Consider the following 16489-nt stretch of genomic DNA (forward strand, 5'->3'; position numbering starts at 1 on the left):
TTGTTATGGAACTGCAGTGGCTGTAATATTTCGCTATGTATTTCTTATTTGGTATTTTAATTCGTTCATATCATGGACATCGGAATGCTAAGACGCGTAGAGTAAGACGAAATAATCTGCTGTTTTGGGCAGATAAAGATAGTATATCAATGAGGCATATTTAATATTACAACGAACGTCAAATAAAGCTACACCGCACCGGCTCTAACTCTACACCTCTGCCTCTAAAGTTAATACCTAATGAGATTGTCAGGCGCTAATATTTTAGTTCATTTATTACAAAACGTATGGTGCTCTACAACGCCATCTGATTCAGCTTTGCGGCTACATAATTTTAATACCTACGCCTTTTAGTATTCTTTTGTCTATTTGAACAATGGATGGATATAGAAATCGATCAAATTACGCGATGGAAGATTATAATTTATTTATTTTTAATATTCGCTATTGCAGTTCTATATAAAAGTTATGCTACGAAATGAAACGATTCATTAAATTAATCTATTCCACTTTGCCAACTGCCATGGCATTTCAGTACCATTGTCTACACCTGACCATTCCTAAACCGTATTGCAAAGGAATAAAGTCTATAATTGGTTACTTAAGTGTTTGGCTGTTACAATTTGCAATGTTGGGCAAAGTGCGAATAGGGCTTAAAATATAGCAGGAACATATCGCTTGGTAACTGTTGCATGCTTCTTTATAATACTTTTGTTTTATGTACTATGTATATTTAGCAATTTATACAAATAATAACAAAAGACAAAAGTATATAACGTGTTTTAGTAGCCAACGTTTTGTAATATAACCAAATTGTCTTTACAACTTTAAACTTAACAATCTAGCTACCGAATAATAAATAAACATTTCAATGTTTTGTGTCAAAAACGTCACTCTCTGAAACAAAACATATTGGAACGACAGTTCACAAGTATTACATTTACTGCGAAAGTTACCAAGTTTGTATTGTATGTGTACCTGTCATGTAGTATGCATGTTAGTCTGTCTCTCGGAAACCTGTGTGCATGGTACACTGCTTGGGTATATGTGCTATGTAAGTAGTATGGGTGTAGATTTCTACATGCGCCTGGTATGTTTTTATGTCAAGACTTTTTAAAACATTAACATTTCTTTTATCATATATCATACGCTGTATAATACGAGTAACACTTTTTTTTTCTCTCATTAGAATCGATAGAGCTTGTGATTCTTAGTAGAAACAATATAAGATAAAATTATCCAAATCAAATAATGTGCTTTGCACAACTTTAATTAAATCGGCCCGCTTATGGGGTCATGTTTAAAATGTTGCGATAAGTAATGACATGAAGACATAACTGGCGATTAGTGTTAATATTCACTTAAGGATGACACTTTTCTGAGTTCAAGCTAGTGCTGGTCAAAAAACGTGCTAGAAGTCAAAGTGCTGAGACTGCTGAAGGGTACAATCAACCAATTTGATGCCTAGGCTACTGTGGAACCTTGTCGCGTTAACTACTAGATACATGTCATACATCACTAAAAAAAACATTGTCGTAGACGATAATAAAATTGATACATTATGGGTTCTACGTGGCCTAAGAATCAAATTAGTTTACTGTACTAACAACAATGAAAACTACAGAATTATACACAGATCAACATTTAAAAACTGAAAGCAATATCTTTTTAACTTATTAATGTGTATAGTCAGACGCTTAACCATTAATGTAGTTCCATAGATACAAAAAATTGTACTTCATTGGCTAAATAACCAATACCCGTGTATTTTTCTGTGTAGGTATATGCATTTCAGATCCGGAAAAAATTTTAGAAAATTTTATATTTTCTAGATTATTATAAATAATTTAATTTAATTATAAAAACTTTATCGGCGAGTAATTATTGGTTAGTTTTCGTATGACAAATACCTCAGCACTTTCACATGAACCGAAGGTTGGGTTACAATACAAAATATCACGATCGTGCGCTCAATACTTTAAGAAAATTCTTGTATATATTTATAAAATTAATTTGTGTATATAAATATAATCAATTATTTTAACGACCATACTTTGAACGCACGATCGTATGTAACCGTGGTGGTCGGGTAAACTGGGTGAAGTTGGCACGGGGCTCAAGCGTGTGCTTGCTTGCAGCCTGCTGACCGACCTGAACATAGTCGAGGACTGAGGACCGGGACAGAAGACGCACGTAGCAAAATGTACATATGTGTTAACCGCGCTGACATGACGTTGCTTACACACACTTATCTCTATTTGGTGTAAAATAATACGCTTTCAAATGTAGTAAAGATTCTTTTGCCATCGTATTTTCTCGGAAAAGTACGTATTTGTCATGCTACTTCAGTCAACCTCAATACTGGGACTAGCTAAATAGCATAACACGTTCGTGCGTTTCCGTGAAAATACGATGGTAAAGGATTATTACTACATCTGTAACCTCACAACTGGTCCGTGATTAGAGTTTATTTGTCTCTTTATTTGTTTATAGTCTTCATATTATAATACATGGTAGGTGTACGAGTACATATTAGAATAATAAAAAATAAGAGCGATAGATATTTTGACTAAAGTATCTTTTCAAGGTACAAAGTAAAATTAATATATTTTTTCTTATGACTTTTATGGGAGAGAGGGATTTGTATAATATAAAATGAATTGTAATCGTTTTTACTAGTCTAAAAATAGATAATAAAGGTAATTTAGGTTTTTAAAAACAAGTACTAAAGTCTGGGATCACCGTAAAAATAGGCCACGTATACAATTATATGTCGTACATTAAACTGTCAGTGCCATTATAAATAAAGAATTCTTGTCTCCAACCTTTTTTACCCGTATGTGAGGGTGATATATCTTTCGCCTCTTCCTAAATTATTCATTCAATTTTTTACCAAAATAAGATGGGACCCAGTGTACTGTGTAGGCAACGTATTTTGCAGATATGTTTATATTAGTCTTACTAATCAACCCAAAGGAGAATTGTATAGCTTGAAGCGTAAATATTGCATTTTCTTTGTTGTAATATAGTTTAGTAGCCAATCGCCATCTACGCCTGCTAGGATTAAGAGTACTAAAAGCTTTAACTTTTCATTAATTTTCGCCGTGAAACTTTGTACATGTGTACAATTAGCTAGGTAGTGAAAATGATACTGAGATAATTTTTCAATTTAAAATTATTACAAATTATGTTCGTATATCGGTTAATTTATAGCTACAAATTCTATAACATAAATTGAGACAGATGATGACAAGATTGTACTAAAAAGTTACTCGAATTATAATATGTACATTGTATACATATACATTTAAAAAAGCTAACTAAGCTAACATTATTAATTGATGTTCTTGAGAATCTGTTTAATCTTAGCTTTATTCATTTAGTAATTTAGTAGCATCAGAATTGCTATATTTTTTTCGAAATAGTTATTTTTGTTCCAATACTCACTGTATCGTAGTGTGAAAGTTATTTTCACAAATGTGGAACTGTCGTTTTCTCATACACTTACTTGTTAGATAAATTCAATGGCGTAGATTGTACATTGGAAATTTAAGCCGGCTACATACCACAGCGATTTAGGAGTGCCAACACTAGCGCCTTTTGAGCGTCGGCGAAAATGGCGTTGCGCAGTGGCGCCAACGTCGCACCATAGAGTAAACTAGACGTCGATGCTTAAAAGACGCTAGTGTGGGGTGGCCTTGACGTCGATGCTTAAAAGACGCTAGTGTGGGGTGGCCTTTATCGTACAGGATCGTACAGATTTCTCTGTGAAATTTTTTGCGTAGTCGTGTGAAAGTGTGTAAGGTAAATCTTTGCTGATTATTTCGTAAAAGTTGCGACTAATCGGTGCGATCATCCATACACAACTACGCAAAACTGCGCAAATGGACTATACACGTACAGTTACCTAAATAGTTGTGGTATATAGCTGACTTTATAGAAGTATGTAACGTCACAATGTAACCCTAGCTTTAACGAGGCAGCTATGTGTTATAACTGTAGTAGGTATGTATATATATAGACATTAATAAACAATTGAAGTAAGCTTGTTTTTGTTTGCATCTTGCATGGCGCACCCTTGCATGCTTGATTTTGTACCTTAATATTAGCCTGAGAGGCTATATTTGGAAACTTTGTGTATTTTTTTTTATTATAGTTGTAGTTCACAGTTAGTGTTTAAATAGCACTATTTTTGTATTGTAATTGAAAAATCCAGTCTTTAGACTGTTTTCTTGCACGTAAAGTAGCGTGTATATTTTTGACATAGGTGTGTATTAATTAGGTATAGTCGCTTTATTATGTTGCACATTTTGTTAAAATAAATAAGACGTTTCTAATGCTATGATTATATAAAAAGTAAAAGCCTGTACATAACATTTTAGTAGTTTTCATTAAATAATTAAACGCTTAATTACGTAAAATTAGTCCTGGGGTAAGTCATTTATGTGTTTTTGTGAAATGATACTATGTGTGTTGCTTTTGTTACCAACATAGCTACATTACATGTCATACCCTTATTGTCATGGCTAATTATGGTGTTCATTCCCATGTTTTCATTAATTTGTCAGATTTACGGCTTAGATCCACAAAACAATCAATTGAGCACAAATTCGATCATATTTGGCATATAAATATATAATTCATATTAATTTCAATTTCATTCATTAGGTATAAATAATATAATAATGACATTCGGTATTAGGTACTTCATCAGAGCAGGGTCTATTATACATCACATACATTAGATAGCATCTTTGGTTAATACATAAATTATTTAGGTATTTCGCCAAAATTGTTATAATTCAAGTTTTTCTTCGACTTTCGTCCTTTTAAGAAAATTCTGTATAGGTTACCTATAACTATATATTTCGGTCCCTTACCAAAAATATCATACTCATACTATAAAGGATTAGTAGGTAATACAAATATGTACTGCATTCCTAAGAATAAAGGGATTTACAGACCAAACCATTTATAGAATACTATACATATAATCAAATGACAACATAAAACGGCGAGCAAATCATACGGGTACTTCTGTAGATCCCTTTAAGTCTGTTCATGTTTACATACCCCATTTTGCTTGCTTCCCTAACGCTTGGACTAACACAGAGAGGCGAGCGGCGACACGCCGCCCGCGTCGCCCGGCGCTGCGAGACGGGCACGAGACGACGACGTGTTTCTGCGGCTCGCTCCGGCGTCAAATGAAGCACCCATGGGAACAGTCAAGGAAATCGCACCTAAGGTGAGCATCGAAAACCACCCTGATTTACTTTTGTACTATCTTCGTAAAGGTAGTGGTGAGATAAAAGTTGCCTGTGTCGCTTGCTGCTGTGAGACGGGCACGAGATGACGACGTGTTTCTGTGGCTCGCTCCGGCGCCAAATGAAGCACCCAAGGGAACAGTCAAGGAAATCGCACCTAAGGTGAGCATCGAAAACCACCCTAATTTACTTTTATACTCAGTTCGTAAAGACATAGGTGGTGGTGAGATATACGGTGCGAGACGGGCACGAGACGGAGACGTGTTTGTGCGACTGTCGACCGATGATGACAGTCAAATATGCGACATAACAGCCTATAAAGAGAGTTAAGCGCAGTCTGCGTCGCCTGGTCCTGCAAGACTAGCTCCGGTAAGCTGTGAGGCACCTTCACTAGGGCTATTTTATATTTATCGCCTCTCAATTGTGCCTCATCAAATTTAATATTCAACTTTTCTAATTTCTCTAGCATTATTTCGTGTGTTGCGTTCCCCTAAAATAAAGTTCACAACCATATTTAATACATGACACTCTTTTAACTTTGTGAGCAATGGATTAATATATGGTTTTTCCACAGCGAGTTAGTGGCGGTACTGGTGCGTGGTTACAATGCACTCACATAGCGGAAGGTCACGCGGGCGCTGCGCTCTCATTGGCCGTAGCACCGGATATCCTCTATAGTGGAGGCGTTGGTAAGTATTTTCGATATTTTATATCATATATGTTTTTAATCAAACTTATTCAGAATCAATCAATAAGAAAATACTGCCATAAATAATTAATTAAAAATCGATCTTGCTTTACGTTTTAGATATATATATGTGGGAACAAAGTGTAAAATTTACTATTTTTCGAACGCTTGGTAGAAACATGTAGTTGCCAATTGTAGAAGAGGTATTAAGTCTAATGGCCGGTTGCACCAATCACAATAATGACGGACTGATCAACGTCAATCAGCAGAGCATTGTGAAAACCCCTATGCAATAAATTTACCGAACGTTTTAGCGGTGATAGACGTGCTGTAACCGGCTCTCAGTTTGCTCTGCTCTGAGTTTGACATTAACCTGTCGAATCCCACGATATGACGTCACCATAAGCGTTCTGGCTCATATATGAGCCGTGGGAGCTGACAGATTAATGCAACGTTGCCAGATCGCACGATCCGCGGCTGGGACCTCCGCTGCGGCGTGGAATCCTGGCGCGGCTGGTGCGGCGGCGGCGTCAGCGCGCTGGCGGCCGGCGCCGAGAGCGGCGGGGACTCGCGGCTCGTGCTCGGCGCGGCCGGCGCGGCCGTGAGGCTGTTCGACACCAGGACACGGACGCCGGTGCATACGCTGTGGTGAGTCATGTGACATGTAGCCCCTGAGTCAACGTTTCCAGATCCGGACACCGGTTCATACGCTGTGGTGAGTCATGTGACATGTAGCCCCTGAGTCAACGTTGCCAGATCCGGACACCGGTTCATACGCTGTGGTGAGTCATGTGACATGTAGCCCCTGAGTCAACGTTGCCAGATCCGGACACCGGTTCATACGCTGTGGTGAGTCATGTGACGTGTAGCCCCTGAGTCAACGTTGCCAGATCCGGACACCAGTTCATACGCTGTGGTGAGTCATGTGACATGTAGCCCCTGAGTCAACGTTGCCAGATCCGGACACCAGTGCATACGCTGTGGTGAGTCATGTGACATGTAGCCCCTGAGTCAACGTTGCCAGATCCGGACACCAGTTCATACGCTGTGGTGAGTCATGTGACATGTAGCCCCTGAGTCAACGTTGCCAGATCCGGACACCAGTTCATACGCTGTGGTGAGTCATGTGACATATTGTAGCCCCTGAGTCAACGTTGCCAGATCCGGACAACAGTTCATACGCTGTGGTGAGTCATGTGACATGTAGCCCCTGAGTCAACGTTGCCAGATCCGGACACCAGTGCATACGCTGTGGTGACTCATGTGACAGATGAGTTATGTGACATGCAGCCCCTGAGTCAACGTACAGCGAAACAGCTGGGTATTAAGTGGTCTAATCAGGGATCAACAATTGAAATGTTAAAATTAAGTAAGGCTTTGTGTCTCTGGCTGAAGATGATGTGAAGTAAAAGTAATACGAGTATACTGTTGACATACAACAAATACACACAAATAGGACTTTTGGAAAAAAATTCCGGTAAAGTTATCTATTTGAATATTCGGTTTGAAATGCAACAAATTTATTTATATAACCTTGAGATCTTTATAAACTGAGTCGATTTAAAAAGCTTTATTTTTGCAGGTCATCAGGAGCAGTAGGCGCAGTGCCAGCAGCTAGAGGAGTAGCGGGCGAGGTAGCCATCACCGCTCTCGCTCTAGCATCACCTCGACGTCTCTATACCGCCGCTGGTGACAAGCTTCGGTTGTGGGATCTGCGCATGTGAGTTGAAAGGCATATACACAACTTTTCTTCATAAAAAGATTGCAGACCTTTAAGCTGTGTCCAGACGGGCTGGGCAAATCGACCGATTTGATCAGGAAAATAATTGGCGTCAATCTCCAATTTAATTACCAATTTAAGATTTATGGTGATATTTGAATAAGAATAAGAATTGTTTATTGCCACTATACATGAAAATAAAATAGAATTAGAATTACTTACATAATAAAATAAAACAGTTATCATATACAAAAGTGAGAAGATCTTTGTATTAGGCAAAGGGTTCCAGTCTCAGCGTGTGCCGGGCCTAGGTGCCCGGCGCTGGTTTTCAGACCGGTCCCAGACTAAGGACGGTCGGAGAATATTACCTACATTATTTATGACAAATTACAGTACGTTTGAGCCCTCTAAGTTAAAAAATAATCTCCAAAACGAAAATACTAGCGTCACAAATTAGTATTCTTGCGTCCGTACCCCATTTTATCGGTAATATCGGTCATAATCGGCGAGCCAAATTGGCGTTTGCGTCCGCACGTCCTGATTTAATCGGACAATTTCATCAGATTGGCGAAAAATTGTCTCATCTGAACAGAGCTATAAGCATTTTGACCGATTAATTTTCGTGTTTTTTCTTTGCAGGATGGAGTGTGTCTGCAAACTGTGGAGCGGTCACGCGGCCGCCGTCATGTGCTTAGCGCTAGGCCGAGCGCCGGCCGGGGACCTAGTAGCGACCGGCTCTAAAGACCACTATGTCCGGACTTTGGATATGTGTCCGCAAGACACAGGTATGTCTAATAGGGTATTTTACATTTTTTTATAAATGGTATCAGTCGATCAGGTTTGTTTTGAGGACCAAATGTCTGTATGAGTCCCATTGTTTTAAAGTAATACAAAAGTCACAAATGATGGTCAAAGTCCCCGCACTTTACTGACGAAACGCTTCTAACAAAATGGCAATACATCGTGACGTCACCATGTAACGTTAGTATGCGTTTCGATGTATCGAAAACAAGGAAATTGCGTTTTTGTCGGTGAAATATTGCGTTTATGTATATTGTTGCTATACAATTATTTTAATAACATGTGAGGAATCGAATTTTTTAAAATAATGTACAACTCACAGAACTATTGTTCTACCAATGAGTTCTGTATCAATATAATTATGTAATTGGTTTGACGACCGGTCTGGCCTAGTGGGTAATGACCCTGCCTGCTAAGCCGATGGTGCTGGATTCGAATCCCGGTAAGGGCATTTATTTGTGTGATGAACACTAATATTTGTTCCGGAGTCATGGATGTGTTTATCTATATAAGTACAATGTATGTATATCGTCGCCTAGTACCCATAGTACAAGCTTTGCTTAGTTTGGGGCTAGGTTGATCTGTGTAAGATGTCCCCCAATATTTATTTATTTATTGGTCGATTCGAGACACGTTTTTACGGTTACAATGTCTTAAAATATTTGTTATAACGTATGCGGTATAGACAATAATATTTTTTTTTTCAGGAGGCTGGGAGGCATGCAACCGTCGGCTACTAGAGCCGCCGCACTACGACGGCGTGCAAGCCCTGGCGCTCTCGGGCTCCGCCCTGTTCAGCGCGTCTCGGGACTCCAGCCTCAAGCGGTGGAGTCTCACCGACAACACGCTCACACACGTATGTAACTTACTAGTAGTTCGCCCCGAACTGAGAACTCGCGGTTCGCCAAAATGCACTGACAATCCAACCTCTAGACTGAGCTTAGGCCAATTCTTTCATGAAACCGATGCTGCCAAAAATACGGGGGTGCGGGGGGACGAGGTGAGCGAATCCCGTGCCGTGATTGGTTCGTTCAAAGACACGGACCAATCACGGCACGGGATTTACTCGAAGATGGAGTAACGCTACCGTATGTGTGGCAGAGGGGGTAGCGCGACTATGCTATGTCTAGAGGTTGGATTGTCTGTGCCAAAATGTTACATTATTATTTTAAAATGGTAAATTTAATAACTATATTATAAATGTGTAAGCCGAGCACTTTCGTTTGATACCAAACTCGACCATACTTTCTTGCTAAAAAGATGACCAGAATAGCAAGACTCCTCACAAATAGCTTTTTAGCCTTCTAAGCTCTTCTAGCTCAATAACCCCTTGATCGAGCCTGCTCATAATTTAATGACTAAAATACAATGCTCTCAACTACACGTTTCCCCAATTTCATTTAAATTAGAACAAATTTACTTAAGTTATTGTGTATCAAACTATCCTCTGATAGTTCAGCTTAAAAACATAGAAATGCCGGGACGTGCCCTAGCCAGCCGTGTGCTCCAAGTTGAATGTAAGAACTTCACTTCGCTTCGCTCGCTCGTTCGATTAACGGCTTATCTAAACGACTGTAAGGCTCACTTGCACCATCCCACTAACCCGGGGTTAAGCGGTTAAACCGTTTACCTAGTGTCAAATTGTACTGGTAACCATGGTAACTCCAGGTTTAACCGGTTAACCCCGGGTTAGTGGAATGGCGCAAGCGTTTTTCACTAGACTTATATAGCCCGGGATATGAACCGTGATTACCTTGTTTCTTTAGTTTGTTCATATCCCGGTCTATATAAGTCTAGTGGAACTAACCGTGAATCATTCAAAACTGTTACTTGCCTTTTTGACAGAACGAAGCTCGATATAGCTTGGGCAAAATTGCTTTCTTATGGCCCACTGCTCTTCTCTACAGATCGCATTTTGCAACCGATTTTCGTAAAATATTGCGAGCATAAATTATTAGTGGACTTTTTTGTCGGTTCAGTTATTTTATTTTTTCAAAATGGCGGATTGGAACTCGCGAGATCTACAAGTTATAGGGCCACTAGACTGGTATACTGAGTCATAGAGAAAAAAAATACATTGAGTAGTGGAACTATCAGTACTGTATCTGACAATAGATGTAGCACGGACCGGAGAGTCTTATGCTCAACAACATAAGACTTTCCGGTAGGTGCTACATCTATTGTCAAGTAGCAGTACTGATAGTTCCGCTACTTGATGCTAGATGTCTTTTTGGTACCAAAACTGACGTATGGAGTGAGCACTCTTGTCTTACTATATTTCTCTATTATTGAGTATACTGAAAAATTAAGCGAAATGATAGACCTTCTCTCTTCCCAGACCGTGATGAACGCCCACAAAGGCTGGGTGACGGGCGTGGCCGTGGTGGGCTCCGAGTCCGGCAGCGGAGCCCTAGTGGCCTCGTGCGGCCGCGACGCCTCCCTGCGGCTGTGGAGCGCCGCCCTACGCCCCGCCGCGCCACCCGCCTCATTACAAGACGCACCACACGCGTTGAAGGCCGGCCATCATGGCGATACGCTGTACACTGCCGGGAAGTGAGTATTGTTGATCAAATTGTCCGTCAGATGGCGCTGTTCCAATTAAATAAATAAATAAAATAAATATTGGGGGACATCTTACACAGATCTACCTAGCCCCAAACTAAGCAAAGCTACTATGGGTACTAGGCGACGATATACATACTTATATAGATAAATACATACTTATATACATAGAAAACGTCCATGACTCCGGAACAAATATTAGTGTTTATCACACAAATAAATGCCCTTACCGGGATTCGAACCCAGGACCATCGGCTTAGCAGGCAGGGTCACTACCCACTAGGCCAGACCGGTCGTCAAAATTGGGGCGATGTCTACATGCGCTAACGATGATAATGCCAATGGACCGAGGCCATTGTTGGCCACTCTGTTGTTTTAGATATTGAATCGTGAGAACATGCGACACAACATCAGTCATGTAACAAATGTGTACAGACAAGGGAGCGTTCAAGTATTACGTAACGCATTTGGGGGGAGGGGGGGGGGTCTTGTAAAACGTTACGATGCGTTACAGGGGCGGGAGGGGGGTTTGAACTACGCGTTACGTAACATTGATTTTAACCCTTCAGCCGGCCTAGCCAAAGTGACAATCGCTATCGCTCCGTAGCGATCGAAATGCAACTGAGACTGTCGCACTAATATGGAAGAGTGAGAGAGAGACACAAAGCGTTTCGTTGTCGAAGCGATAGCGATTGTCACCTTGGCTAGGCCGGCAGGTACTTTACGCCACATGATTGTGGCCTTTAGGTAAAAAAATTGTCACTTGGTGGTTACGTAACGTTTTACTAGGGGAAGGGGGGGGTACAGAAAAACGTTACGGCGCGTTACATGGGGGGGAGGGGGGGTCAAAAATGTCCAAAAATTGCGTTACGTAATACTTGAACGCTCCCCAATAGTGTTGGCCGAAACGTTAATGCAATTGACCATTAACCATTACAAATTGAATCCTAAACTGTAACCGTCCGTTACGGTTTACGGTTTATGTCTTGTTTGGCTGGGTGGCAATGAATGTGTTAAGCGACTCATGTGCAAATGCGGCAACGAAAGAAATTGACACTGTCCGAGTCAACGCCCCGCAGTAACGAATTTTTTTTTTTTTTAATTGGGAAACAAACAGCTTTCAATCTTACACAATATGAATTAATATTAATAAATCACAAGCCAAAACAGTTTCCACTAGTAAATTAAAGCAGATATGCTCAAAGGGAAGTACTTAATAGAATACAAAAAATACAAAACGTATTATCCAAAGCAATCAAGCAAACTGAAAGTTATTGAACTACATTATTGTTTCGTTTTAACTACTGTATTATTTTAACTAAACTTGTTAGTTAAAGTAATCTCAATCCTTATGTCAGTGTTAAGCTTTGGATTCCTCCGAAAACGGTGCCGTCATATGACGGCCGTCATATAGCGGCAGCAAAAGACGGCCGTCTTTACGGTGGCGACATGTGGAAAGTACCACGGCGTCATAACACACCGTCATCCACCAAGGTCAAAGCGGCAAATTTGAAAAATGTAGGCGCGATGGGATAACGTCCCATAGAAAATTTGAATTTCGCGCCTTTTCCTACTGACAAGATTTGCTCGATCATCTATAATTTACTTGGAGGATGAAATATCATCAGAAGAGGAAAATAATCGTAGTACGGAATCATTTATTCAAATCTCGTGTCATTTATTCAAAATGGCGTCACCGCTATCTAATAAAACGTTCACGAAACTATCGACAAGGTCATGACGGCCGTCATCTTACGTTACGTTGACAATCAACGTAACGTAACGCCGTCTAGGAAACCGCGCCATCTTGTTTACATAGACAACGTTCTAGTGACGTCAGTCAACGCTATATAGCGGCCGTAATATGACGGCACCGTTTTCGGAGGAATCCAAAGCTTAACAGTGAGTGTGTTGCAGCGGCGGCGACGTGCGCGTGTGGCGCGTGCTGCAGGACTCCTGAGACCCGCCACAAGGTTGGACAGAGTACTGACAGTTGCTATTATAGCTGCCATCACGCTACCGCACCGCGTACTTCAGACCTTGTTGCACAGATAGGATAATTCGCCAGTAACTGGCCACTGTTAGTAATAGGCTACATGACTATTTTTTTTTATGATATCAATCGATCGGGTTTGTTTTTAGGATCAAATGTCTATATGGGACCCATTGCATTAAAGTAACACAAAAGTCAGAAATTGTAGTCAAAGTCCGACAGTCGCCCATCTGGACCGCATCGCCCGTATGGACAAAACAAGAAAATTGCGTTTTTGTCGGTGAAATATTGCGTTTATGTATATAATTGCTATACAATATTTTTTTGGATGAAATGTAAGGAATCGAATGGTACCCTTACTTTTATCGTTTTTGGAAGTTAAAAAAAACTTAAATTTTGAAACTTTCAGGTCCTGTAATTTTGTAATTTTTCAATATTTTATTTTAATATCCACATTATTGTGATAAATTGCTCGTTTGCTATTTATTTTACTAGATTTTGTTATAAAATTCTACATGTGTCATCATCCCTATTGGCTACTTTCCTACTAGTCAAATCAGCTTCTTTTTTAGAACTGTCAAAACGATTTGCTAATATGGAATTTATATAAAATCATGTGTAGTGACGTCACGGTCAACTCGCCTACTTTTTTTATTTCAATCCGATTTATTAAATAGAAATTGTGTTTAAAAATAACTGCTATCTATGTTTTTCTTATAATTATCTGGTGTTTTATTTCGTGCACTGTGTGAAATAATTTACTTTTAGTAGAGGAAAGTACCCAATTGACCACCAAATGGATTCTATTCACCTATAAACAGAATTCATTTTAGTATTAAGGTTTCAATAACTCGCCAACCTTCAATAACTAGCAGCCATATACTAAAATGAATTCTGTTTATAGGTGAAAAGAATTCATGTTTATACTTCGTTTTTTTAGCTTTAGAAATAAGGTAAACAATTTTGATGTGTCTTTTAATTGAAAAACACATTTTAAAAATAAGTTACGGTAAATATGTAACAATTATGAATCTAATACGATCTTTTATAGTCTTCTGCTTTCATAAGTAATAGTTATTGATTTTTAAAAAGTGTTTTTCAATTAAAAGACATGTTAAAATCGCTTACCTTCTTTCAAGTTCTTTCTAAAGCTAAAAAAACGAACTATAGTTTAGGGCGGCCAGTTACTGGCGAATTACCCTACTAGACAATCTTTTAAAATAAGCTCTCTGCTTCAGTTTGTATAAGGACGTGCTATCCTGGAGTCTCGAGTACGCGTCTCGTCATAGTTAGATAATTTTTCCTTTAACCGTTTGACCGCCAAAGACGTCAGGTGATGTGACAGCCGATTATCAACCTTCGTGCATTCCGACAAGGTACACGATGTTGCGCCGCACACAATGCCGCGTCCAAAGGGTTCTAAAGGGGTTTCCAAGTTTAATTAAAATATGATATTGAAAATGCATTTGTGCAACTGGGTTTTTCGTTTTATCGGTGCTATTCAATTTTTATCTGCAATTCAAGACAAAGACAGTACCCTATAGCTACAGTCACGCTTGATTTTCTCAAATAAAAAAAGGTTAAGATAGTGTTAAAATCACATTTGTGCCGTGATACTTATCATTGTAGCTCGTTTTGATTTTTTAACTAGTTAATTTTGCAAAAAAGGAACAAAATAACATGTTCTTTTTTTTCGTATCGCTTAGTATCACGCATCGCCGCCGCTTCATCGCATATCACTGCAGGCAAAACTGCGCTTCACTACATTCCCCTACAATCTATTCTTCTATAACTGTCGTAGTCACTAACATGAGCTTTCGATGTATGTACTCTCTTACTCACACCTTTAACCAAGCGTACCATGTTTTTTTTCCACAAAGTTCGAGTCCTACCAAGTTTTAACAGCAAACAACCCACGAGACTCAGATATATAAAAAAATATTATTGTAATTGATAACATAATTCATGTAAACAAACCTATCGACCAAAATGCGATCTGATTTACTTGTAAGATCTATTAATAATTTATATTAATATGTCCTACCAAGTTATGTACCTCCTAAAATAGTTTGATAACCACACATCGATAGAATTTTCAAAACAAACATATGCATGTGTTATCTGTGTAATCCATTGACCTTTTCCTTTTTAATCTCAGATGTAGTACCAATGAATTATCTTGGTAGGATTCTGATTAAACTACAGTAGACATTCTTGTAGTTTTTTGAATCCAAATTTAACCTGTATTTTGGTGTTGTTTTCTAATTTTCACGTTCTTTTTTCCCTATATTTAGGTAAGTTTCATTTTCACATTTTACATTGCTATTGTTCGCATACAATACATACTTGGCTGTAACGCGGCCTTAGTGTGTTGTAAGTTAGTCGGGAACTATAAAACGGTGCAGTAAATATAATGATACTTATATTTCTATAATTTTTAGTCTGACCAACCATTTTCAGCCCAAAAAATACAAGATAAATCAGGGCTAACTTTCTGCCCTTATACAGGGTGCTTCCTGTAACAGGAGCAATAAATTCAACTGTAGGATGTACTCCTCAAACTGACCAACATTTGTTCAGCAACTTATAACTCATGTTTTGATTTTTATCAAGTACACGTTAAAGTTTATTCTAAGACGCAATGTATTGCAAATTTTGTTATGTTTAAAGCGTGACAAGCAACGTCAAACACACTGATGTCAGCGTACATTGAAGGCAATATTAATTTTGTATGAGAAAGAGGAAATCTAAAGGATTCGTAATTTTTAAAAGTTGCTGAACAAATTGGCCAAATGTTGGTCAGTTTGAGGAGTACAGCCTTTAGTTTAATTTATTGCTCCTGTTACAGGAAGCACCCTGTATATTTTAATTCGCACTATTTTTTATTGATGAGAATAGTTGGACAGACTAAAGGTACATAAACATATTGTCTAATTTGTACCTGCGATAATATGTTACTCTTCCAAGGCCACCAAAATATGTTACACGCTCTTATGGTTCTAGTACATCTACAAATAAGATCGTGATATCGTGAATAATATCTTTATTGCGGCCTTCCTTGTATAACATATTATTGCAGGTGACTTAACATTCAAATTTCAAGCATTATCATTACCTATCATAAGTTACCATAATGCCGGTTGTACACACTCGGCGAGAGGCGCTCGCCGAGAGTCTCGGGAGAGATGCTCTCGGCTCTTGACTCGGGCCCAAAAACCAAGCGCAATCGGGGAACGACGAGACGAGACAAGGAAGACCAAGACAAGACGAGAGCAGTCTGTACGCACTCGCTCTGTCTCGGGGTGTCTCGACGAGTGTGTACAGCCGACATTATGGTAACTCGATAGGTAATGACACTGACAATCCAACCTCTAGACTGAGCTTAGGCCAATTCTTTCATGAAACCGATGCTGCCAAAAATACGGGGGTGCGGGGGGACGAGGTGAGCGAATCCCGTGCCG

General features: G+C 39.2%; 2 protein-coding genes across 2 annotated transcripts in view; one reads left to right on the forward strand and one right to left on the reverse strand.

The window, feature by feature from the left end:
• Nucleotides 1-16489, forward strand: part of LOC134663101 (kinesin-like protein KIF21A) — a 99843-nt gene that overhangs the window by 83113 nt on the left and 241 nt on the right. Inside the window, exons 22-28 of the mRNA XM_063519434.1 lie at nt 5113-5245; nt 5839-5953; nt 6414-6600; nt 7535-7672; nt 8312-8457; nt 9181-9329; nt 10812-11026. Of these exons, the coding sequence (XP_063375504.1) occupies nt 5113-5245; nt 5839-5953; nt 6414-6600; nt 7535-7672; nt 8312-8457; nt 9181-9329; nt 10812-11026 (1083 nt within the window). The remainder of the gene's footprint in view (nt 1-5112; nt 5246-5838; nt 5954-6413; nt 6601-7534; nt 7673-8311; nt 8458-9180; nt 9330-10811; nt 11027-16489) is intronic.
• LOC134663071 (beta-arrestin-1) overlaps nt 1-16489 on the reverse strand; it is a 191026-nt gene that overhangs the window by 58996 nt on the left and 115541 nt on the right. The window lies entirely within an intron of this gene.

This window comes from Cydia amplana, chromosome 4, assembly GCF_948474715.1.
Source record: "Cydia amplana chromosome 4, ilCydAmpl1.1, whole genome shotgun sequence".
Lineage (NCBI taxonomy): Eukaryota > Metazoa > Arthropoda > Insecta > Lepidoptera > Tortricidae > Cydia > Cydia amplana.